General features: G+C 36.6%; 1 protein-coding gene across 1 annotated transcript in view; it reads right to left on the reverse strand.

Moving 5' to 3' along the window:
- The window catches only part of CTDP1 (CTD phosphatase subunit 1), a 189,418-nt gene that overhangs the window by 82,706 nt on the left and 78,918 nt on the right, over window positions 1–27,794 (reverse strand). Inside the window, exon 11 of the mRNA XM_036734913.1 lies at window positions 8,266–8,431. Within this exon, the coding sequence (XP_036590808.1) occupies window positions 8,266–8,431 (166 nt within the window). The remainder of the gene's footprint in view (window positions 1–8,265; window positions 8,432–27,794) is intronic.

A 27,794-nucleotide genomic window follows, 5' to 3' on the forward strand; every position in this document is an offset into this window, starting at 1 on the left:
ACCATCTGTCCCTACCCTTTGCCTACTTGCCAACTCTAGATCCTGTATGTGTTATCTTCTACTATTTGAATTTTATCTCCTTTGGACACCAAGGCTGCCTTGCTTTTGTATCTGTATCCCTAAGTCTTAGCACAGTACTTGCCACATTCTGTTGTTATTCAGACATCTGAATCATGTTCAATTCTTTGTGATCTCATTTGGGGTTTCTTGGCAAAGATACTGACATAATTTGCCATTTCCTTCTCCAGCTCATTTTATAGAGAAAACTGAGGCAAAACAGGGTTGAGTAACTTGCCCAGAGTCACAAAACTAATGTCTGAGGCTGAATTTGAACTCAGGTTTTCCTTTTTCCAGGCCTGGCACTTCATCTACTGTACCACCTAGCTGCCCTGTTGCCACACAGAAAGCATTCAATGCTTTTTCTTTCATTCATTTCATTGCTTACTTGCCAAATACAATGATTTTTTTCTCAGTCCTCCTGGGTCTTGATCTCTTGGCAGCATAAGACACTGCTAACCGTCCTATCTTCTCTGGCTTCTTAGAATGCTACTCTCTCTTGGTTCTTCTTCTACCCACCTAACTGTTCCTTCTCAGTTTGCTGGCTCATTATCCAAATACATCACCTCTCAAACGTGAACGTGTCCTGACCCTCTTTCCTAGGTCCGTGCTTGGCTAAGTATTATAAGTGGCAGAACTAAGAGGAAATGCTTTCTAAGAATATAAGATGGCCTCTGGAAAAATAAGGAGGCAGGAATGCAATGCTAATTTTGGGGAATAGGAAATAGGTCAGTATGTCTGGAACACAGAATATGTGAAAGAGAGGAATGTTAACTAAGTCTTCAGAGTTAGACTGGAGTGAAATGCTTCGAAAATGCTCAGGAGTTCGTGTATGATCCTGCAACAATATCAACACCAACAATTGAGAGATTGTTGTTATAGTCCACCCATCATGTCTTCAGAGAGATCGGTTTAACAGTTCACAAAGTAGAAAAAAAAATGGATGAAGAATATACATTTCCAAGATTATGATGTGGCTGAATGGACATGTGATTCAATTTAATTTATTAGTACAGATACCTAATCGAAAATGGACAATGACCTGGTCCTAAAGTTGAAACAGATAAGAGCAGCTAGATAATATTTAAGAAAATGCAGTGTGTTCAATAAGTACAAACTCTTCCCTCCTATCAAAACTCACATTTTCAATGCACACATTCTCCCAGTAGGATGCTATGTCTATCAATTATGGAACACAACAGTCTCAGAAGAATCACAATGGCGAATGGCTCCCAAAGCAATAGAAAGTTTCATGGTAGATGTAAATAAATGGCTTTATGTCAACAAGGACTTATGCACAATAAATAACAATGATAAAATCAAAGACATATATAACACCTAAAAGAAGGTCGTCTGGTTACATAGTAAGAGTGGTGGATAGGGGCAGCTAGGTGGCACAGTGAGTAGAGTACCAGCCCTAGAGTCAGGAGAACCTGAGTTTAAATTCGGCTTCAGACACTTGATGCACTTACTAGCGGGTCACTTAACCCCAATTGCCTTGCTTGCCCCTCAGGGGAAAAAAAAAAAGAATCAATAAAAAAAAACTTAAAAAAAAAGAGTGGTGGATAAAAGACAGATATCCTGAGGCAGCTAGGTGGTGCAGTGAGTAGAGCACTGGCCCTTATCCTTCTTGCTGTGGTGATATCATCAACAAAATATTAAAATACCTAGAGGAAAGTCTACAGCATTATGGGTTGATCCTCTATGGAGGATTTATGAAAGGACAAGGATAAGCATCACACAACTTAAGACAAAGAACCTACACTGGTACAATGGTATCTGAGGCCCAAGTCTTATCTCTGCCACTCAAGCAAAGTCAAAATCTCTTTCCTCATCTATAAAGTGAGGGATCATGTTATATGCCTCTAGGATTTCAACCTCAATCTTTCCTCATTATCTTTCCTTTTTTAAAAAAAAATTAAATTTTTTTTTCCAATTGCATGTAAAAAGACAAATTTTAACATTCATTTTTTTTAAACTCAGTATGTCCAAAACAGAACTCATTATTCATTTCCTCCTAAACCGTCCCTGCCTCCTACATTCTTTATTACTGCAGAGGGCAACATCTTTGTCCCAGTCCCTCAAGCTTGCAACCTAGGAGTCATCCAGGATTCCTTACTGTCTCTCATCCTTCCATATCCAAATTTGTTGCCAAGTCAGATTTCACCTTTATAACTCCCAAATATGTCCCCTTTTCTCCTTTGACACTGCCACTACTAGTACAAGCTCTCATCAGGTTATACTTGAATTACTGCAATAGTCTGGTGAGTGTGCCTGCCTCAAGTCTCTCCTTACTCCAATCCATCCTCCACTCAGCCACTAAAATAATTTTCCTAAAGTGCAGGTCCTCCTTTACTCAATAAACTCCAGTGGCCTTCTATTGCCTCCAGGAACAAACACAAAAAGCTTTGACATCCAAAGCCCTGCATAACCTATCCAGTCTTCTTACATCTTACTCCTCAACAGATACAGTGACACTGGCCTTTCTGACTGTTCCAGGAAGAAGACACTCCATCTCTTGGCTCTGGGCATTTTCTCTGGCTGTCCTCTATGCCTGCAATGTTCTCCCTCCTCCACTCTGATTACTGATCTTCCTCTGGCTTTCTTTAAATCTCAACTAAAATTCTACCTTCTACAGGAAGCCTCCTCCAATCCCTCTTAATTCTAGTGTCTTCTCTGTTAATTATTTCCTATTTAGGATGTATATAATTTGCCTCATATACATTTGTTTGCACGTTGTGTCCTTCTACTGATCACAAGCTCCTTGAGGGCAGAGACTTGTCTTTTTTGTATCCACAGCACTTAGCACAGTCCCTGGCATATAAATGAGAGAAATGATTATTTTTCTATTATTAATAACTAAATTATGATTGAGCTTTTTTCCTTTCTATTTTGTCTTTTAGTGATAGGTCAGGCAGTCTCTGAAGGACAGGGCTGATAATGAGATGGGCCTAATCCTCTGGGGAACACTCTCCTCAATCTTGGGCTCCTGCCTGGGCTCTCCCCACCCAACTAGGAGAGCTTACTTCTGATCAAAGTATAAAGAGAATATAATCTAGGTGAATTGCAGCTCCAAAAGCATTAGGCTCATGCCCTAGAAACCCCACCTTTTTCAACTTGACTGGTCTGGGTGGAGATGGATTCCTATGTTCTGATAGCTGGAGGCAGCTGAGTCTCATAATCAAGTTACATTCTCAACAGGAGGGGCTGAAGACTTTTAACCCACCTCCTCATTAGAAAATGTCTACCCACTCATTAACTGTTCACCAATTAGGGTTGATTTTCACCTGCCAGTGGTATCTCCTTTTCCAAAGGTATTTAAGCATTCAGGGATCTCCATGGTTTGGTCTTTGTTTATGGAGAGAGACCACTGACCATCAATTTAATTATTATTTGCTAACCTAATTAATGAATTGATTATTAATTATGCAAAAATTCTCTCAGACTTCATATTCACATAATTAAATGTTTATTAATTGAGTGGTAGGCCCTTTAAAATACTGTTGAATTGAACTGACTATAAATGTAGTAAAGCTATTAACTATTAAATGATTTTGATGAAAATAGTTTCAGAAAAATGGAGAAAGACTTCCCCAAAGAATCAAAATAACCAAGCAAAGCATTAGGATTTTAATAAGAAATTTCGTGTTTCTGTTGATGATATAACGACAAGGGTTGAATGACTAATTAGTTTTCCTATGCTACACAAATTTAGATGGGATGCTAGGTCACAGCAATCTGGAACCATTACATCAAACTAAAAACATGGTCCATGATTTCAATTTTCCAAAAAAAAGTCTTCTTCATAGCCTAACCCCAACCTATGTTTCCGCCTTATCATATATTTATGTTTCTTCCCTTCCATGCTAGCTATGGTTCAGTCAAACTGGCATTCCTACTGTTCTTCATACATAATAATTCATTTCTGATCTTCCTACTTTTGCAATGGCCGTTCCCCATACATGGAATGCACTTCCTCTTCATCTCTGCCTTTTAGGATCCATTAATCTATTACAAGACTCAGTTCAAATGCCACTTTCTACACAAAACCTTTCCTTATCCTACCAGCTTCTAGTGCCCTTCCTCTAGCATCACCTTTTATCTATTGTTTTATGTAACGTCATACTTTTCCCACAACAGAAAGTAAGCTCCTTGAGGGCAGAAACTTTTACTTCTTTTACTTCTGCTGAGCACACTGTTGATCGATATCAATGTATAACATCCTCTAAAACATTCAGTCCCCTGTATTGAACACAGCTGTAGACATAATCTAATCTCACACAGCTATGAATAGTGAGAGCCCTCTGACATACAAAATATTCTTACTTTTTATAATACTTATTATAATGGACTCAATTATTCGGCTAGTGGCCAGTAAAAGTACATTTAATGTCTCACCTCTAAAACAGGTGAGTTTGTCATCTTCCAGCATTTCTTTTCTTTCACAGGCAAACATAAACATATGTGTGCACACACATTCCAATGGTAGGAAGTAGTGGGGTCATTTAAAAAACATCCCATTCTTCTCAGGCCTCAGTGAAAGAATGCAGCATGCACAAGGATACTCTCTTAGCTGTTTCAGACAAGTTTTTTTGAATGACAGATGAATGGTAATGATCACATAATCTTACCTAAAATAAAAGAGAATATAAAATGCCCATTTCTTGTTCCATTGGATAGGCTCTAGAAGTTAGGTCTACCTCACTTTAGTAACTCCTTGTTTCTTAAACATCATTGACTGGTCCACTTGGCTAAACTACTGAGCTGAAATCAACCTCCTTTTAACATCCATCTACCCACTGATCCCACTATAAATTTGGGGGTAAAATAAAGTCTAATCACTCAAGTACATAACAACCTGCCAAAGTAAAGCCCCAAATATACCTCATGTGAGTGAACCCTACCTACAAACGTCTAGAGGTACGGTTTCAAGTCTCCATGACATCTTACTTGCCTTTGTCTACATGCACCCAAGCTCATCACTATCACTCATAAAAAGCAGGGCCCTGAACTCAATGTGATACACCAGATGTAGTTGGACTAAGCATTATGAGTGGGCTTTGCTGGCCAGTGCTTTCTGACACAGGTTGTAAAATCTGCCTCACAATCTGAATGGGAATTTCTGCCCAAAAAAGGAAGGGTTGGTGATGGACCAAGCCCTAGGTTGAACTGAATTAATTGTTTAGTTATTAATATGGAAATTGCAGTATGACCCATCTTTTGGGGAAAGTTCTACTTTCTTAATAGATTTCTTTGATATCTATCACAATCACATTTAGCCTCTTAGCTTGCCTCTGCCAAGTTCAAGCATTTTAATATCCTTTGTGACTTTTCTTAAAAAGCCTTACAAAACAGGCTTTGATGTTTCTTTTCTAAGGTACAGCAGCTTCTTCAAAGTTGTTCTTGAGACAGTTAAGATAAACTTCACTGGGCAGGCTGCCTGTGCTCTGGTAAGAACTGTTTCTTATGGATGCCGAGTATGTGCCAAAATTGAACTGTTCCCTAGAGATATCATGAGTTCAGAAAAACTGTCCACAAATTCAGCCAAGTGTATACTTACTGATCAGCAGCATCTAAACTAAGGGATAACAGAATACAAACTAGACAGCAAGGATTGTTTCATTTTTGTGTCCGTATTGCATTTTTGCACTATATTCCCCAAAACATAGTAAATACTGAATAAATACTTGTTGATTTTGTGTACCAGTAGTAATTATGTAAGAATGGGCACAACAGTAAATATGATGATCCTCAAAGTAGTCTGTTACCAGAATTATTTTGTAAGTTTGAGTATAAGGAAAATATTTATACACTATAAACTATGTTGATAAACTATGTCAGAAGTGAGGCATTTCTCTCTAGAAACAAGAATAAGCAAACTGAAGACTACCATATTAGTCCCTTCCCTGAAACATAACAAAATCATCCCTACCCTAATAGGCCAGTGACTATATAATTGTGAACTTATCATGACCATGTTTTTTTTTTTTTTGATGGTGTTTTCTGTATATAAAGTACCTATGGGAAATAGTTCATATTCAAAAGCCCACTTGCCCCATGGAGATATGCTTCTCAGTATGTCAAATGATATTTCTTTCCTGCATTGTTTTGAAACATGCAGCCATTATAAGCTAGCTATTTACTGACTTGTAAATTGTAATCATGCACATATCGTTCTATGACATTACAAAGCACAAAAAGTAATAAAGGAAAATTATTCAAAGAAAATATTTTTCTTGACTTCTCAATTATTATTTTCTTTGATCATCATAAAAGCTTTCCCCAGATATCTAAGTAAGATGTTGGACTATGTTTTATCTAATCCTATTTAATCAACTCCAATGGCTCCCAATTTCCTCTAAGATAAAAGAAAAGCTCTTCTATTTGGCCTTCAAAATACTTCATAATCTGACCTCAGCTGATCTTTCAAGCCTCACTATACGTTAGTCTCCTCACATCCTGTGGTCTAGCCAAACTGGCCTCCTCCCTATCCATGTCACTCCATCTTCTAGCTCCATGTCCCTGTACTGGCTGGAATGGATCTCTCTCTCTCTCTCTCTCTCTCTTCTACCACCCAGAATCCTCTGGCACCACCTTCTATATGAAGCTCTTCCTCATACCAACTGTTTCTTCCTAATGACTTTCTATTTACTTACATGGGTATATGTTGCTCCCAACAAACTGTACAGCAGAAAAAGGGATTGTTTCATTTTTGTATCTGTATTGTATTTTTTTCATTGTATCCTCAAACATACAGTAAGTACTGAATAAATATTTGTTGACTGTGTATATCAACAGTAATTAAACAAAAGGAGGCATAGCAGCAAATATGGCAATCCTGAAAGTAATTTGATACTGGTATTATTTTGCAAATTTTACTATAAATAAGACTGAAGTGATAATATGCAGTTTCTGGCAGGGTTAAAAATAAACAAAAATGTTATTTTTCATTAGCATTATCTATTGTTCTCAATCTAAATCTTACACAACTTTTTTTCCTCCAAAGTACAAAAAACTAAATTAATTTGGCTGATTAAATTAAGAGTTTCTGAAACACATTAAAAAATTAAGAAATCAGTGACAACTTCCACCTTAAGCAAAATCACCTGAAAACCTTAAAAAGATGTTGTAAATCTCTATATGGTTACTACACAGAACCAAAGAATGACAGAACCAGAAGAGCCCTTACATTAGAGATTCCCAATCTGGTAACTGGGGAATTACTGAAAGCGGTCCACAAATTCCTAAATAAACAAAACTTGTCTACTGGAAAATAAGTGTCTTGTAAATACACACACACACACGCGCACACACACACACACGCGCACACACACATACATATTACAATTTTTTCAAAAACATGCAGGTGTTACTCCAATTAACAAAATCTAAATTAATTTAAAAGCATTCCAAAATTCAGACTAAAAATACTTAACCTATTATGCTGAGGATACCATTGGTAATACCTTTCTAGTTTAACTTGATTAAATTGTGATAAAAATCTTAAATTTTAATTTTAATTATTAAGTTTCAGGATTTTTTTTCCTCCAAGGAAGGAAACCATTATATTTAGTCTGCATTTAAAAATAGACTGTAGATAGCACTGTCATTAGACCCACAATGCAACATTTTTTAAAGAGTTAAGTCTAAAATTATTTAATAGTCTAATAAAACAGCATAAAAGCGTCAGGAGCTAAACTCTCCACATAACACAATATAAAAAGTGAATTATAAAAGCTGAAATGGTATTAAAATTCATTAGGAAAGGTCATTATCACTATACTATAAATAGATATTTTTAACAGCACTATTACTGGGTTCTTAGCCTAGGTCCACTTGTTATTTGCATAAGCATAATGCAGTAAAAATAGCACATAATGGGAAGTAATACCTGCATCACAAAGTGCACACATGACACCTTCTGCTGATATCACGGAACTGTTTCAATTTAATTTAATTTAAAGTATTTCATGATACCAGGAGTTCTAATATAAAGGAACATGTAAACATAAAACTAATAACATAAATATAGTATTTTGATTTTGCTTCTGCTTACCAAAATCTAAAGAAATAAAATTCAGCTGGAAGAGAGAATGCACAGACATAAAAGTGGTTGTCAATTATTACCGCTGTCAAAAACAGCCAGCACTTCTGTTTTATATTCCTAAAATCATTTCTTTAGATCCCTGGCATTTGGCCGTTGCTCACCTCTTTATCCATACTTTCTAAATCCTCTTTACAAAGTGTGTATAGCGGCATTGTCTCAGACATACTTGGCTGTCGTTTTCTTCTGGATGGACCAGGCTGCTCGTCTTCATCTTGATTGGCTGGCAATTCTTCATCAAACATCTGTTGTTGATGTGGTTGAACAACTCTGAAAAAATTTCATAGGTCCCATATGAGGAAAAATTGTTTGAAGTGCATCATTTCAGCAATGAATCAGATTCTTGACTCTTGGGAGTTCAAAAATACATAAATACCAACACAGTGAAATAATTGAGTGTAGTAAAAAATCCGTAAGGTTTCAAAACACTTTCTCATTTGGTTGCTTTCCTTTCATTATTTATTTGTAATTCTGTTTACAAAAAAGGATTCGAGAAACCCCATTAAAACAGATTCTACCTTAAAAAAAACAAGACACAACAAAAAAACCTTATGAAGGCTAGGACCTATGTTTAAATTCTATCTCTGCCCTTCTCACTTATGTGACTTCGGGCAAATCACTTCCAGGCTTCAGTTTCCTCTGTAAAATAAAGAGAATTGTGCTAGATTACCTCAAAGGTCCCTTCCAGCTCTAAGACTTATGACTCTCAGTCAAAACAACAAAACTTGCCCCCTCTCGGGGGGAGGGGGAAAGACGACAAAAACAAAACCCCAACAGAATCAATGGCACTTTTGATGTTTGCTTTTGCTCAAATCAAAGGGCATTTATCTTATACTGGTTTTTCCCTCATTATCACAAATTATATAAGTTTAAGGAAGAAGCACCCAGTCAACTCAGTTTAAAAATAATGTTAGGTGATCTGCTTTTAAAATTGAAAACCCCAAATCCTGAGCAACACCCACTGTCAGCCAATAATGTCCAGAGGGGACATTTTTTATTTTCAGCTTAGTGGTCTATTTGCTCTCTGGCTATTCTATTCACAAAAGGATATTTGGCTCATCAAGGTGCTACCTGATGAGTATGGCAAAGTATTAAGATTCACTCTTATCTCCAAGACCAATAGCAGCTATTTAAAAAGAAAAAAAAAAAAGATCACTCTGAAATCTAAAGAGCTCCTAAGGAAGGCAGTAAACTAAATGATTAAGTTGATGCAGAAAAATCAGCACAGGTATGATCTACTTAGCTGTTTATTTTTAGTTGTGTCTGACTCTGTGACCCCACTTGGAGTTTTCTTGGCAAAGAACCTGGAGTGCTTTGCCATTTCATTCTCCAGCTCATTTTGCAGATGAGGAAACTGAGGTAAACAGGGTTAAGTGACTTACCCAGGGTCACACAGCTAGTAAGAGTCTGAGGCCATATATGAACTCAGGAAGATGAGTCTTCCTAACTTCAGGCCTGGCATTCTATCCATTGCACCACCTAGCTGCCCCCTTGATCTATGTTTCAAACAATTGACAGAATACCAGTAGCGGCTAGTAAGGAATGTAATTATCTTAGCTAGCAGAATTTCTCTAACACTAGCTTAAGCAGCCAAATTGGTTTATGATATTTACAACGACCCAGAATCCTAAGATAAGAAGCTGGCCTCCAGCTTTATTTAACCCAGTCTGTGAAAAGTACACAATTTAGGGATATTGCTCAGTTGACAGTTTTCCTGACAAGGGAATAATTTCCCACCTAGAACAGGCTGAATGTTTCGATGAAAAGAATTAAAAGATTGTAAATGGTAGTGAATTGCTGAAGACACAAGAACTCTGAAAATGTAAGTAGGAATAGTTGATCAATGAATAAACATTTAAGCACCTACTATGTGCCAAACACCACTGAGCACTGATAATTTTCCAAGAACCTCCGCACTTTAAGATGTCTCTCCTTCTTCTGCTGTTACTTCTGCCCTGCTCACTGACTGTTGTTTATTCTTTCTACATTTTGTTCCCCTCTCTTCTGTTTTCCCCCTTAACTATTTAAGGAATTTATTTTTAAATTTAATTTATTAATTTTATGATTCCTATAAACTTCAAAATATGATCTGGACAATCAATATTTCTCTTTAAAAATAAATTGCTTTTTAGTTCTACATAAGCTCTTGTGTCCTCCACCTAGTCAGTGACCCTTGATAGAAAAAGGGAGATTCTTCATTCTTCTGCCATTAAAGTGGAATTTGATTTAAGAGGAGTCCAATTACTTGGGTGTCTTCCATTTAGCTTGAATAAACACAGATTAATTGCTTTATAAAGGCTTGACTCTATTGGGTTTTCACAACTCTACCCTCTCTTGATTCTCTTCTCATCTGAGTTTGTAAGGAATTTCACCTCTTTCCACATCTCCAACTCCATGTAATTTCATGATTCCAGAAGAAAATAATTGTTATCCCTGTTCTTCTGTTGTGTGTGTGTGTGTGTGTGTGTGTGTGTGTGTGTGTGTGTGTGTGTGTGTGTAGGGGACTGAGGCGTGGGGGTGCTGTTAGGAACTTGGAAGCAATATTGATGCCATCTGGGCTGCAAGGATGAGAACATTATTTTTCTAGGTTATTTACATGCAATCATCCTGTAGACAGCTTGTGCATCTCTCTTCTGCTGTCTTAGATAAAAGGGAAATGTATGGAAAGATGATTTTTTCCTAGGATCAGTAATAAGTAGAATTTATATTTAAAATGTAAGTTTTGAGCATAGAACTGTCATTAAAAATACTTTCTTCAATAAAACTTAAGAATTGAAATTCCTGACTAATGAAAATAAGAGCCAATAAAGTGAGAGTGATTTGAAAAAGATTATGGGATCTATTCCAGGGCTTTGGAAATCTCATACATAAATGAATCATATTCTGAAAAAGTTTCAACCACCACATGACACAAGGAGTTTTGTGTTCTTATACACATTGCCTGATGTGAGCCCCAAGACAACCCTACGAAGAAAGCGGCACAGGTATTATGATTAAATTCTGTCTTAGAGATGAGAAAACTGAAGCTCAGAGACGTGAAGAGACTGGCTGCAGGTCACAGAGCAGCTAAGTTCTGGAGAGAAACAGCTTTGAAAACAAGTCTAGTATTTAGTTTCCATGAAAAGTCAAATGAAGAAACTGTTGGGAGGAAGTAAAACTCTAGAGCCGAATGTCAGGCTACCACCCTAACCAGATCAAAATGCAACTGGAAAATAACAACAAAAATACAAAAAACCCATAGATAGCATTAAATTTTAAATATGTGCCTGCAGGAAGGGATCCTTATGTATGGATTAGGGTTCCTCCTTTCACTGGAGTTTGATACAGACTGTTCTAATGGAACAGCTAAAGGAATGAATAAAAAACAAGAGTCATTAAGCACTTATATGTGCCAAGCACGGTGATAAGTACTGGATACAAATAAAAAAAGTGAGACTGTTCTCAATGATCTTATACTCTAATTGGGGGACATAAGGTCAGATGGAAAAGCCTGGAAGTCCTAGGAGTTCAGTGGTGGGGCAGATGGCAAGGCCAAGAAATCCTTGTTACATAAGTAGGTCAGGAGAATATGTGAATGTGAGACACACACAAAAAGCACTATAGGACACAGAGGCAGACAAGGACTAGAGGGTCTCAGAAGGCAGTGGTTGATGGTAAGACTTAGGAGTCAGTCCTTTATCTCACCGAAAAGAAAGGAGCTGTTAATTACCACTTCCAACCCTTGTAAGCAGTCATGAAGTCCTGGGGAAAAGTATAGGGTGCCTCTGCTCTCACAGTAGTGAGAAAGGATATATCATCTAGCTGCCTGGCCAACCTGGATGAGTTCTAGAGTGGCCCAGGCCCAAAGGAAGAGATGAAAATACAAGGAAAATTACATAAATAAATGGGGGTGGGGGCCAGGATTTGTGTGGCATGGAAAATAATCTTGTGTTCAGAGAACTTTCACAACTCTTGGTTCTTACAACAACTCTCTGGGTTAGGCATCCCTATTTGGATGATATACAAACCATGATTCAATATACTGATTTGTTTTGACTGACTTTACTTATCTGTTACAGTAGAGAGTTCACAAGAAGGAAGAGAAAAGGGAGGAGGGGAAGACTGGAAAAAAAAAAAGAACAAAAGATTTAACTTCAGAGGCAAACAAATAGCAATTTTGTTTCATCGCAAAATTGAATACTTAAAAAACCAAATTGTATATAACAGAAGTATATGGTTTTATATGCAATATTTTGTTGTTCTTCATATAACATTTATGTTTGTTGACAATTAAGTTTATAATTAAAAAAAGAAAAAATTATATCTCAGAGAATTCAAGGTCTTTGCCAAAGGTTTTGTAGCCAACAAGCAGAGGAACCAGAACTAAAAGCTGGGTTTTTTCCCTCCTGTGTTTTTTTTCCTGTTACCTCTTGAAAAATTAACCTGTAATTAACTGTGATAGCTAAGAGTCACATGCTTCAGAATCTCTGAAGTCAGTCTACTCTTGTTTTCTAATGATTAAGTGACATTAGGGACATAACTTTGATTAGGTCTGTTCCATCCAATTTTTCTACTCAAAAGGAATGCTACCATTCATGCTCAAAATACCCATATGTTTACATAATTTAGAGGCACTTTTATATTATGCTGGAAAACTGTCACATTTTCTGTTATAACTAGTTTCTCGAAAGCCACTCTCCATAATGGTAAATTAATATGCATTAATAATATAACATATAATTATATACATTAATATGGAATAACATTCTATACATTTGGCTACTTTAGAATTTTTTCTAACTGACAGTTCCTATACTCTAAATGAGGTTTGTTTCTACTTGTTAACTGCTCTCTAGTATATAGAAAATTACATATGAATGTACTTAAACCTGGAAAACATGTAACCTTGAGAGAAACTACACCATGGAATTTGGTCAAGATTGTAGCTGCTTAGCCTTTCCCCCAAGATGGCGCCGAAGGCTAAGAAGGAAGCCGTTGTCCCCCCCAAGACAGAGGCCAAGTCCAAGGCCTTGAAGGCCAAGAAGGCGGTGTTGAAGGGTGTCCACAGCCACAAAAAGAAGAAGATCCGAACATCCCCCACCTTTCAGCGACCCAAGACACTAAGACTTCGAAGGCAGCCCAAATATCCTCGGAAAAGTGCCCCTCGGAGAAACAAGCTGGATCACTATGCCATCATTAAGTTCCCCTTGACCACTGAGTCTGCTATGAAGAAGACTGAGGACAACAACACCCTAGTCTTCATTGTGGACGTCAAAGCCAACAAGCATCAGATAAAGCAGGCGGTAAAGAAGCTGTATGACATCGATGTGGCCAAGGTCAACACACTGATCCGGCCTGATGGGGAGAAGAAGGCCTATGTCCGACTTGCTCCAGACTACAATGCTTTAGATGTTGCCAACAAAATTGGAATCATCTAAACTGTGTCCAGCTATCCCACTCCACCTACAATAAAAAGTTTTCCAGTAAAAAAAAAAAAAAAAGATTGTAGCTGCTTAGTTGCAGTACTCCTAAGTGTCCTACACTACCTCATACTAATTATTTTTGCACTACTTTTCCACTTGTAGTTAACAAATCACTGTATAACAAGCACATATGAAAAATGGAGTCAGAGAAACATAATACACTAAAACTTTAGTCACTAGGGAAAAGGTCTTTCTGAAATATTATTAAAGTCAAAATTATAAATTAGAGAAGAGTAGTTTTTATTGTTTTCTACACACACACACACACACACACACACACATGCACACACACAACTAAACTAAATATACAGAATATAACTTCTACTTTAATGAAGAGATGAAACTGATCTGATACAAAGTACAAGTCTGAACAATACAGGTCTGTTTTCATTCTGCAATCAAAATATAAACTGCTCGAAAATAAAATAGCTTGTTCTCTTGAGAAGGAAAGCATATGTCTTAAAATTCTGCCAATATATATATCTGATTAGCAACCCCCCTTTTTTTCCATTAAGAATATAAAAGTAAACTTTAGCCTAGAGTCAGTTATCACAAATTCCAAATCACCAAACTTGTACCATGAAAAAAAAAATTTCACATAACATGAAGACTCCTGACACTTGATTAAATCCATCAGTACTATGGCGTCTTCTGATAAATTTTTTTTAATCAGAGTCTTCAACAGATAATATTTTGGTAAATACTGTTTTTCTTAAGTTTATCATGAAACTAATCATATCTCCAACCTTAAATAACAAACGAGGTTTGTTCAACAGTATTTATGATAATCAATATGAAAAGGATGAAGAAGAGGATTATTGAGGCGGGGTGTGTAGTGGGTAGTCAGGTATTTTAGTAATTTAACAGGACTATAAGCCCACTTGAATAACATATGCAAATATACTAACTACAGAAAACATTCAGCCTTGAGAGGAGCTACATCCTGGAATTTGGTTGGGATCTTTGCTTGAAAAGAAATCATAACCTTCTAATTATCAATTTAGAAAGTAATTTTTCTAAGAAACACTCATTTTTGCTTTCTGAGAATGAAACACATACATTATTATTATTGTTATTTTTAACAAAAGCTTACAAACATTACATTTTATGTTCATTTAGATGTGGTCAGCCACAAGAGTAATAAACAAATTTAAAACCATAGGATCTAAAAGCACCCTTCAAGAAATCCAAGGAACGCTTAATATTTTATTTAACATGATCTGAAATCTTTAGAGCAAAAAACATCAATTCCAACCTGTTAGAAATTGTCTCTTCCCTTCCTGAATGGAAGACATGATTACTGGTGAAAGGAAGTTCTACATATAATGTAAAAATAATTACTTTAACTACTACATGTCATGAGTAACTAATAGATTAATACCTAATGCATAGAACACTGATGGTAGAAAAGAAAATCATCATCTTTCATTTCTTTAAAAACCATTCATACTACTGATTAAATTAAAACAACTCTGAAGTACCACCTTACATTTATTAGATTGGCCAATATGAAAGAAAAAGAAAATGACAAATGCTGGTGGGGAAGTGGGAAAATTGGGACACTAATACACTATTAGTGGAGTTGTGTACTAGTCCAACTATTCTGGAAAACAACTTGGAACTACACACAAAGGGCTATAAAACTATGCACACCCTTTGACCCAGCAATACAGCTATTAGGTCTGTATTTCAAAGAGATCAAAGAAAAGGGAAAAGGATCTATTTGTACAAAAAATACTGATAGCAGCTGTTTCTATGGTGACAAAGAGTTGGAAATTGAAGGGCTGTCCATCAACTGGCAGATAGCTGAACAAATTGTATATGATTGTGATGGAATACTATTGTGCTATAAGAAATGACAAGCAGGATGGTTTCAGAAAAAGCTGGGAAGACTTATACGAATGAATGCAAAGTGAGCAGACCCAGGAGAATATTATACATGATAACAGCAATATTGTAAGGATGATCAACTGTGAAAGACTTAGCTACCATGATCAAGACAATGATGCAAGACAATTTCAAAATACCCATGATGATAAATGCTATCCACCCACAGAGAGAGAAATGATGAACTTTGAACGCAAACTGAAGAATACTTTTTTAACTTTATTTTTATTGTTGTTGCTGTTTTTTACAATATGGCTGATATGGAAATGTCTGCTATGACCACATATGTATAATAGAAAACAAAGTGCTTTCCTTAAGGAGGGGTGGGGACATAGGAGGAAAGAAAAGAATTTTAACTCAAAACTTAAAATGATAGTTAAAATTTTTTACATGTAATTGGGAAATACTCAGTGAAATAAATAACAATTTAAAAAATAAAATGCATCACCAACTGGATCAATTCATATAAAACCACCGTGGACAAGGTGAGAGCAACATGGAATATGATGAAGCAATACAGTTCTGTTACATCGGCTTTACTTCTTAACTCTGTACTTCACTAGAAGCAATAATGTTACAATGATAGAAAATTACAGAACAGTCCCATTATCAAAAGGAAAAATAAGGATTTTATAAACAAGTAATCTGGGTATTACTAATAAAATTATTTTTCTTCTAAAATTCCTTCTAAATCCATTTGCTCTGAATTCTTTTCTACATTTAAATTTTCTGTCCAATATAATTTTCTAGCAAGTAGAATTCTTTTACAGTTTGATATGGGATAAATTAGGAAGTCTATAGTCTTTGGATTGTCATATAGGAAAACTGTATACAGAGACATTCATAACAATCGTAAGCAAGAACCAACTGTTAATTGTTCAAATGAAGTTTTATCACTAAAATGGGCTTATCACTATAACTTGAGTGCATAAATATCATTATGTAAGATAAAAGCAAAGGACAAGAAGCAACAGATGGAGTTGTGATATATGATCATGATCCACTGAGGCATCCATCAGGAAGGAGCAAATACAAAGAAAATATTTTTTATCTCATACATTGAGAAGGAAATTGGGCTGATTCAAAACCTCCACAAAAACACTACTAGCACTATTATATCATTAAAGTCTGTAGTCTGAGAGAGGGATGTTTTTTCAGAAAAATGATGTAGAGGTGAACTGTCAATTAATTGGAAATTAGGCCATGCTATCTCTATACTTTGTTTTTCCAGGAAGCCCTTTATGAGAAGCTAAGCAGAGGAATCAATTGCTTGTTAAGAATTTATAAATTAAAAGTGCCTTCTACGTTCTAGGCACCGTTGTGAGATACCAGACTCTGGGAAATTTACAGAAAAATGTTTTGTATTGTACAACCTGGGCCATAAGAGCAGCCTCCAATCTCTATGAGTACAAACCCAATAAATCTGTTATGTCACCCATAAGCAATGTCAGGCTCTTCCCTTCTCGACCCCCCTCAATCAGTTAAAATGCTCAAGAATCGCAAAGCATATATGCTTGTTGTTTGACTCCCTACCACCCTGGATAAATTATTGAAATGAACATCTCACTAAAGACAATAGCAATTTAAAAACCACAAAAAGATGCACCTTGATGTGAATTAAATTTGCAAATTAAAGATGAAACTTATGCAACATGCCAAACTCCTTGTGCAAATTTCAGCCCGAATTGTACAAAATTTTCTCACAAGAAACTTCCAATAACTGAAACATTTGCCTCTTTATAACATGTTACTTGGAACAGAACTAGTGCTTTTCACATGTAAATTATACACATTTTGGAACAAATCTGCTGTTATCTGCTGCTGTATTATTAGTACTATGAACACACTGTCTTATTTTTTACTTTATTCAAGTTCAGCATACCATCTGCAAGTCTGTTTTCAGACAACACTTAATTATTTTCTCTCATGTATCTTTGTAATTCTTTAGTTTAACGCCATTTATTTCCAAGTACAGCTGAGCGATTCAAATGCTTTTTTTTTTTCCATTAGGCTGTATGTTTTCCATAAGTTTTATGACAATATACCTGGATATTGCACTTGATTTTTTTTTGCGGGGGGGGGGAAGGCAGGACAACTGGGGTTAAGTGACTTGTCCAAGGTCACACAGCTAGCATATGTGTCGAGTGTCTGAGGCCACATTTGAACTCAGGTCCTCCTGACTCCAGGGCCAGTGCTCCACTCACTGTGCCACCTAGCTGCCCCTTTGCACTTGATTTTGACCAAAGAATAATAGAGTCAAAAGCTAATGGTTTTATGCTAGAAACAGTATAAGTAATGGATTTATTTTTTAAAAAATCATCTAAACTATACATAATTCAGATCTTGCAAATGCTTTAACATAATACTATAAGAATAACAAATCAGAAACTAAATTTCACAAGTATTACATTTTATAGAAATGTAATGATCGTAAGCTTCTACTATACTTTTATCATTCAAAGTTTCAGATACTGAATAAAGCTCAGGGTCTTTATTTTTTTAAAAATCAATATGGGGGAAAATGCTCAAAGATCCACATCTCAACACTCCCTCTACTGATATAGTTCACAACCTAACCTTTAGACTTTAAAATTTTTCTTAAACATTCTTTACTCTGAACTTAATCAAACAAAAATATTTCAATGCATAAAGAACAAAAAAAATTAAAAATACAACAGAAATTTTAAATAGCATACATAATCTTTAAAAACATAATGGAAATTTAAGGTTATGTATATAGACATACACATATATGTATGTCTGAATGAAGTATATACTAAATTTAACCAAGTAGCAATAAAATTGCAATCTGTGTTCCTTTTTGAATTTTTTTCTTCTTCTGTGTATATTTAAACATTTCAGTGATGCTCTTGTTTCTTTTCATTTCTGTAATTACCTGTTCTGCTATTCAATCATTTTTTCAGTTGTATCCAACTCTTTCATGAACTCATTTAGCATTTTCTTGGCAAAGACAATGGAGTGGTTTGCCATTTCCTTCTTCTGCTCATTTTACAGATGAGGAAACTGAGGCAAACAGGGTTAAATGACTTGCCCAGGGTCACAGAAATACCGTCTGAGGCCTGATTTGAACTCAGGAAGATGACTCCAAGCACAGCAATCTATCCACTGTGCCACTTAGCAAACAAAATACACTGACCCAGTGGCCATGTCTGAAAACATGTCTCATTTGGCACCTTTGATCTGCATCCTCACTGCTGAAAAGTGTCTAGGCATGCTTCATCATCAGGCTTCTCAAGTCAGGATTGGTCACTGTACTGATCAGAGATCTGAAGTCTTAAGCCTATTTTTCATGAGCTGTTTTTTTGCAACAGCTGAAAGAATTTTTCTCCCGGTGACCAACTTTGTGTTTATAAACTTCTCCAAACTAAGCTAGGGTGATGTTTGGAAGGTGAAAGTGAAGTCCATTTCTAAGGCTATACTCAAATCCATTCCACTCTTAATAGAGCTAACAGACCTTGAGCTCCACTGGCATATCCTTTGAGAACACAGTGTCACATGCCAGGATGAGGCACGGTAGGGCATGAACTGACAAGAATAAAAAAAACAAAAACCAAACACATCACTAGGGTGATATTAAAATTTAGAAAAAATCGTAAAATATGAATAGTCTATAAGATAAATTTTCATTTTCTTCTTAGAAACTTATAACTTACTATATATAAAAATTACATACGCTCAGGATTTTATTTAAATAAAAAGTACTTTATTTTTGTAGTATAAAGTGATCAGAACCTTTTTGTTTCTGAAGATACATACATACTCCTTACTGAGTCCCCATTGTGCTCCTTTGCCGATAAACAGGTAAATGGGAGTTGACCTTTCAAAGTCTACTTTTAAGAAGCTGCATCATATTTACCATGGTTCTAGCACTGTGCTAACTAGGGCAAACCATAAGTGTGGTCTGGTGAGAGTCTGGAAGGACTTCTCAAATGCTGTGATATGTTTTGGAGTAGTAATGTTTGTAATGTGACAATGTCCACACTAATAAATTCTCTGACATGAATAATTCTACCTCCTCTCCAATCCATTCTTCACATTGCTACCCAAATGACCTTAACGCATGGCTCTGATATCACTGCTTTAATAAAAAAATTCTTCAGTTGTTTCTGCACATAAAATAAACTCAGAATGTGGCATTCTAAGTCCTCTCCAGGTTTCCAGTCTTTTCTCAGAAGTGGCGTGGAACAGTAAATGGCATCAGACTTGGAACTGGGGAATCATCTGTTAAATTTCACCTCAAGATATTTACTGATGGATAAATCACTTAACCTCTCAGAGACTCAGTTTTCTCTTCTTTAAAATGAGGATTACTTTTTCACTATCTATCTCACAGGGGTCTTTACGAGTAAAGTGCTTTCAAACTGTGTAAAGCATAGTATATATTATTTCATTTTGTTCCAAGAAAATTGGACTATTCTCAATTTATTAATATATTTGTTTCCCTTAACTGTCATGATCCTCCATGATATGATCCCAGTCTAATGGATTTTATTTCCTACAATGTAACATGTAGCTAGCCTCCAGTCTAATTCAATCATGTAATCTCATTGTTATGAACAGACCCATACATATTATTCCCCTCCCCTAGAATGCTCTCCCTTTTTCTTACTGCCTACTGTATTAGGTCCTATTCTTCAAGGCCCAGCTGCACTATAAAGTCTTCCCCAACTACTCCAGTCCTCTATAATTTGCCCCTTCTCTGATCTCCTGCAGTTCTTGCCTTTCCTCACAATTTAGAATTTACTTATATATTATTTTACTTGCTTTTTCCTCATGTATTCCTAGATGGTAGAATCTCTGAGAATTGGGAAACCTTATACTTCTTCCGTGTCTCCTATGACACCATACCTGATGTTGATTTTGTGGTCACCGAAAACCTTATCAAGGAACTATTAATAGGAACACGTTTCTTTCCATCCTGTACTTGTACAAATGATATTTTGAACTTCAATGCAAGACTTATTTTTCAGTTAAGAAAGTTTTATTGTAAATTTGCTTTACGCTCAGCACTCAGTATAAGTCAACAATGTGAATGCTGCCGAAAAAAAAAACAAAGAAATCTTAAACTTTAATAGAAATGTAATGTCCTGAAAAGCCATTCTTACACTGTATAAATCTGTGTTCATAAGTCCACACTGTATTATGTTTTGGAGCCTACAAACACTGACAAATCAGAACACAGAATTTAGATTGGTAAAGGAACTTTGTGATCTAGTCTAATATTCTCATTTTATAGAAGAAGAGAAACTGAAGCTCAAAGGTTAACTTGCCCCAGACCACCCACATCTCGACTCCAAACCTAATGTTCCCTCCATTACACTATGCTCTCTAGAAAGCATATCTGAGAGGAGAGAAATAACTGCTGGATTTTTGAAATATATGAAGGATTGTCATTTGGAAGGTTTTGTGCTGTTCAATTTAGGAACCTTGTTACCTTTTATTTCTGGTCTATTGGCTACTAAATCCTTTCCCTATATTCAAATAACTGCCCCTTCTAATATAACCTATATACCACTGCTAGAGGAATCTTCCTAATGTGTGGACTCTATTCATGTATTTTTCCTGTTTAAATAAGCAAAAACGTTTTTTAAATTTTCATTTATTTATTTGTTTATTTATTTAATGTATTTAGTTTTCAGCATTGATTTTCACAAGAGTTTGAATTACAAATTTTCTCCCCATTTCTACCCTCCCCCCACTCCAAGATGGCGTATATTCTGGTTGCCCTGTTCCCCAGTCAGCCCTCCCTTCTGTCACCCCACTCCCCTCCCATCCCCTTTTCCCTTCCTTTCTTGTAGGGCAAGATAAATTTCTACGCCCCATTGCCTGTGTATCTTGTTTTCTAGTTGCATGCAAAAACTTTTTTTTTTGGTTTCTGAACATCTGTTTTTAAAACTTTGAGTTCCAAATTCTCTCCCCTCTTCCCTTCCCACCCACCCTCCCTAAGAAGTCAAGCAATTCAACATAGGCCACATGTGCATCATTATGTATAACCCTTCCACAATACTCATGTTGTGAAAGACTAACTATATTTTGCTCCTTCCCAACCCATCCCCCTTTATCGAATTTTCTCCCTTGACCCTGTCCCCTTTCCAAAGTGTTTGTTTTTGATTACCTCCACCCCCATCTGCCCTCCTCTCCATCATACCCCCCCCCCTTTTTTTTTAATCTTCTTCCCTCTTCTTTCCTGTGGGGTAAGATACCCAATTGAGTATGTATGGTATTCCCAACTCAGGCCAAATCTGATGACAGCAAGATTCACTCATTCTCCCCTCACCTGCCCTCTCCCCTCCTCCCACAGAACTGCTTCCTCTTGCCACCTTTATGCAAACCCCATTGTATCTCTCCCTATCTCCCTCTCTCAATATATTCCTCTCTCATCCCTTAATTTGATTTTATTTCTTTTAGATATCTTCCCTTCATCTTCAACTCACTCTTGTGTCCTCTCTCTCTCTCTCTCTCTCTATATATATATATATACACACACACACATACACACACATACATATATACACACATACACATTCACTTTATATATATACACATACATAAACATATACATATATGCATATTCCCTTCAGCTACCCTAATACTGAGAAAGGTCTCATGAATCATACACATCATCTTTCCATGTAGGAATGTAAACAAAACAGTTCAACTTTAGTAAGTCCCTTGTGATTTCTTTTTCTTGATTACCTTTTCATGCTTCTCTTGATTCTTGTGTTTGAAAGTCAAATTTTCTATTCAGCTCTGGTCTTTTCACTGAGAAAGCTTGAAAGTCCTCTATTTTATTGAAAATCCGTATTTTGCCTTGGCGCATGATACTCAGTTTTGCTGGGTAGGTGATTCTTGGTTTTAATCCTAGCTCCACTGACCTCCGGAATATCGTATTCCAAGCCCTTCGATCTCTTAATGTAGAAGCTGCCAGATCTTGGATTATTCTGATTATGTTTCCACAATACTCAAATTGTTTCTTTCTGGCTGCTTGCAGTATTTTCTCCTTGATCTGGGAGCTCTGGAATTTGGCAACAATATTCCTAGGAGATTTCTTTTTGGGATCTATTTGAGGAGGCGATCGATGGATTCCTTTCAATTTCTATTTTGCCCTGTGGCTCTAGAATATCAGTTCTCCTTGATAATTTCTTGAAAGATGATATCTAAGCTCTTTTTTTGATCATGGCTTTCAGGTAGTCCAATAATTTTTAAATTATCTCTCCTGGATCTATTTTCCAGGTCAGTGGTTTTTCCAAGGAGATATTTCACATTGTCTTCCATTTTTTCATTTCTTTAGTTCTGTTTTATAATATCTTGATTTCTCATAAAGTCACTAGCTTCCACTTGCTCCAATCTCATTTTTAAGGTAGTATTTTCTTCAGTGGTCTTTTGGACCTCCTTTTGCATTTGGCTAATTCTGCCTTTCAAGGCATTCTTCTCCTCATTGGCCTTTTGGAGCTCTTTTGCATTTGAGTTAGTCTATTTTTTAAGGCATTGTTTTCTTCAGTATATTTTTCAGTATTTTTTGGGGTCTCCTTTAGCAAGTCATTGACTTGTTTTTCATGGTTTTCTCGCATCCTTCTCATTTCTCTTCCCAATTTTTCCTCTATTTCTCTAACTTGATTTTCCAAATCCTTTTTGAGCTCTTCCATGGCCTGGGACCAGTTCATGTTTTTCTTCGAGGCTTTTGTTGTAGGCTCTTTGACTTTGTTAACTTCTTCTGTCTGTATGCTTTGGTCTTCTTTGTCACCAAAGAAAGAATCCAAAGTCTGAGACTGAATCTGGGTGCGTTTTTGCTGCCTGGCCATATTCCCAGTCAACTAACTTGATCCTTTTTCAGTGGGGTATGACTGCTTGTAGAGTTTAGAGAACTATGTTCCAGGCCTGGAGGAATGCGCCAGCTCTGCCACACTAGCACTCCTCCTTCCCCAAGAACCCCCAACCTGGACTGGACTTAGATATTCAGCAGGCTCTTTACTCCTGCTCTGAGCTGCCACTTAATTCCTCCCACCAGGTGGGCCTAGGGCCGGAAGCAACTCTAGCTGTACTTCTGTAGCTGCCCCACCTCCGCTGCCCCCGGGTCAGTAGCCTAACCGTGAACTCCTTCCATTCTTGCAGCTTTCCCACTAACCTTCTCCGCTGTCTTTGGTGTTTGTGGGTTGAGAAGTCTGGTAACTGCTGCAGCTCACTGATTCAGGGTGCTAGGGCCTGCTCTGCCCGGCTCCTGGTCTAGTTGGTCCATGCCGCTCATGCTGGGCTCTGCTCCACTCCACTCCGATCCCAGCTCCATGCGGGATAGACCTCACCCAGAGACTATCCAGGCTGTCCTAGGCTGAAGCCCTGCTTCCTTCTGCTGTTTTGTGGGTTCTGCAGTTCTAGAATTGGTTCAGAGCCATTTTTTATATAGGTTTTTGGAGGGACTCAGCAGGGAGCTCACACTACTTCCTGCTTTCCAGCTGCCATGTTGGCTCCGACCCCCAAAATTTTCTTATAGTCCTTCTATAACAGTGGTGTCAAACTCAAATAGAAATGGGGTCACTGAAGGGTGGATACAAGATGATGGACTGAAGGGTCATAACTGCCTTACTTCTCCCAAAACCTCTCCTACAAAACAATGCACAGTAAATGTCTGATTGAATTCTGAACAGAGAAGTCAACAAAAAGTCGGAGTAAGTCACTGTTCCAGCCTAGGGCAGCTTAGATAGACAGAAAGAATGCACTGCAAACACTGGGGTGGGAGCTGGCTGAAAGTACAATGCACTGGTTGCAGCAGAAGTGGAACCTGTTATTGGTATTGGAGGCTAAAGTAGTGGAAGCAATGGATGGGCCCAACGCACAGGGACAGGAAGGTACTTAACTGCTGGTCAGAAAGGTTTCACAAGACATCTATGTTAAAACTGGGTACAGGATTTGGTGCCATTTGGCAACTTTCTTTTACCAGTTCTGACAGGGAATTCCAGAATGGAAAGGAGTGGTCACAATCATGAGGGAGCAGGGGCCCTACCTGAGTAAGAATCAGAGGCTAGAGCAAGAGGGAAGTGACCAAACCTCTCCCCAGATCACACTATCTTGGGAGGCCCCCAGGATTGAGGTATAGAAGCTCATGCTGATCATCTCCCCCACAGAAGGAGCAGAGTCAAACTCTAATATGAAGGTCAAGGTCAAGAAATTGGCTTGAGAAATGAACAAATAGCAAAAAAAGAACCTAAAAAGTTTCTATGGTGACAGGGAAGTTCAAAACACAAATCTAGAAGATGACAACAACTTGAAAACATCTAAAAGGCCTCGAAAAAAAAAGCAGATAGGACACAAACTCAACATAAATTCCTAGAAGAACTTAAAAAAAGAGAAAAAAAATAAGTCAAATAGGAGTGGTAGAGGAGAAACTGGTCAAAAAAAAAGAGCAATGTAAGAAAATTGTGAAAAGAGAATTAACAAGCTTGGTTAAAAAAAATACAAAACTTCACTAAAGAAACAACTTTTAAAAATCAGAATTGCTGAAATAGAAGCTAATAATTCCATGAGAAAACAAAAAACAATAAAATGAAGTCAAAAGAATGAAAATAAATCAAAGAAAATGTGGACATATCATAAAAACAAATTAACATAAAAATAGGTCAAGGAAAGATATTTTATAAATTATTAGGGAAAAAAGCCAGCTTAGGCATAAACATTTCAAGAAATTAACAACAACAACAACAACAACAACAACAAAAACCCACAGTACTAGAGGGCAAAATAGAAACTGAAAGAATCCATCATTCACCTCATGAAAGAGATCCTAAAAGAAAAATTCCCAGGAATATTATAGCCATACTATAGCCAAATCCCAGAGCTCCAAGGTCAAGGTAAAAATAGAGCAAACAGTCAGAAAAAGAATTCAAAACACCATAGGGTCACAGTCAAGATCAAACAAGACTTTGTAGCTCTCAGTGTAAAGGAGTGGAAGGCTTAGAATATGATATTCTGAAAGGCAAAAAAAGCTAGGATTACAACCAAGCAGAACCTACCCAGAAAAACTGAATATAATTCTACAGGGGGAAAAATTAATATTTAATGAAATAGAGGACTTTCAAGCATTCCTAATGAAAATACCAGAGCTGAACAGAAAATCTGACATTCAAACACAAGACTCAAGAGAAGGATAAAAAGGAAATCATGAATGAAAAATCAAAAGGGCCTTACTAAGGTTAAAAAGTTTATACTTCTTATATAGGAAGGTGATATATGATGATATATGTAACTCAGAAAAAGAACATGGCTATTAATCTTTTATTTTGGGATGACCTCAAAAGAAGAATGGGAAGGGTGAGAATGAGGGAGGCACGAGGAGAAGAGGGAAGGAAGAGGGAGAATGGGGAAAATTTACCTCACAAAAAAGAGATACACAAGAAAGACCTTTTAAAATGGAAAGGAAATTGAAAGGGGGTGGGGAACAAGCAACACTTGAATACTTATCTAAACTGGTTCAAAGAGGGAAGTACACACACACACACACACACACACACACACACACAGTTGGGCATAGATGTTCATCTTACACAACAGAGAAAATGAAAATGGAGGAGAAGAGGCTAAGAAAAAGGTGGGAGGTATATGGTAATGGGGAGGGTAAATTAAGTAAGGTAGTGATCAAAAGCTAAACAGATTTTGGAGGAGAGGACAGGGTCAAAAAAGAGAAGGATAAGTTAAAGAGAACAGCACAGAGAGAAATAAAGCAAATACAGCTGTGATATGAATGGGTTGAACTCATTTTCAAAATAGGAGGATAGTGGAATGGATTAGAAACCAGAATCAAACAACCAGAATCAAACAACATGTTGTTTACAAGAAACACACTTGAAAAAGAAAGGCACACACAGAACTAAAATAAGGTCCTGAAGCAGAATCAACTAAGCTTCATCTGAAGTTTTAAAAAAAGATAGGGGTAGCAATCATGTCCTCAGACAAAGCAAAAGTAAAAGTAAAGCTAACTAAAAGATATAATTGGGGAAATTACACTTTGCTAAAAGGTACCATCAACAATGAAGCAATATTAATACTATATATGTGTGTGTATATACATATGTATATACACACACACATATACATATGCATACACACACACACACACACACACACACACACACACACCCTAAATGGCACAGAATCCCAAATTACTGAAGGAATTACAGGAAGAAATAGACAGTAAAATTATACTGGTAGGAGACCTCAATTTACCCCCTCTCAGACCTAGATAAATCTAAATATGAAAACAATAAGAAAGGAGGAGATGGAGATAATTTTAGAAAAGTAAGATACGACTGACCTCTGGAGAATACTTAATGGGAATACAAAGGAATGTGTCTTTTTTCTAGTTGAATATGGCACCTTCACAAAAACTGACCCTGTTAGGGTCATAAAAACATCACAGGCAAATACAGAAAAGTAAAAATACTAAAGGCACCCTTTTCAGACCATAAAAATTAGAGTCAATAAACAGTCTTGGAGACACAGACTAAAAATTAATTGGAAACTAAATAATATAATCCTAAAAAATGAGTGAGTCAAAGTACAAATCATGGAAACAATCAATAATTTCATTAAAGATAATGACAACAATGAGATAACAAACCAAAATTTATGAGATTCGACAAAAGCAACAGTTAGGGGAAATTTTGCCTCTCTAAAAGCTTACATCAATAAAAGAGAAAGAGCAGATCAATGTATTGGGCATGCTACCAAAAAAAAAAAAGCTATTAAAAAATTAAAAATCCTAACAATTAAGTACCAAAATAGAAATCCTGAAAAATCAAAGGAGAGGTTAATACAATCGAAAGTAAAAGGAAAAAAAATTTGAGTAAAACTGGGAGCAGTTTTATGAGGAAAAAAAAACCACAATAAAACAGATAAACCACTGGCTAATCTAATTTTAAAAATATAAAAAACCATATTACCAGTATCAAAATGAAAAGGGTGAATGTGTAACCATTGAAGATGAAATTAAAGTGATTATTAGGAGCTATTTTGCCCAACTATATGTCAATAAATCTGTGTGTTGGTAAACAAAATGGGCTTTTAGCACTCAGTTCAACCAAGTGCCCTTGAAGAGTTTGGCCTTTGTTTCCTTGTTTAGATTGAGAGTTCTTGGTGACCACCTTGCCTCAGGGGAAGGCCTAGTTTAAACATGAGTTTGAGTGACATGTTTGTGACATCAGAGGCTTTTAGACCACAAGGGTTTAAGTTGCATCTTTGTGACGATTCTAGGTCACGTGGGTGAGTCGCATGTG

This window comes from Trichosurus vulpecula, chromosome 1 (genome assembly GCF_011100635.1).
Source record: "Trichosurus vulpecula isolate mTriVul1 chromosome 1, mTriVul1.pri, whole genome shotgun sequence".
Classification (NCBI taxonomy): Eukaryota; Metazoa; Chordata; class Mammalia; order Diprotodontia; family Phalangeridae; genus Trichosurus; species Trichosurus vulpecula.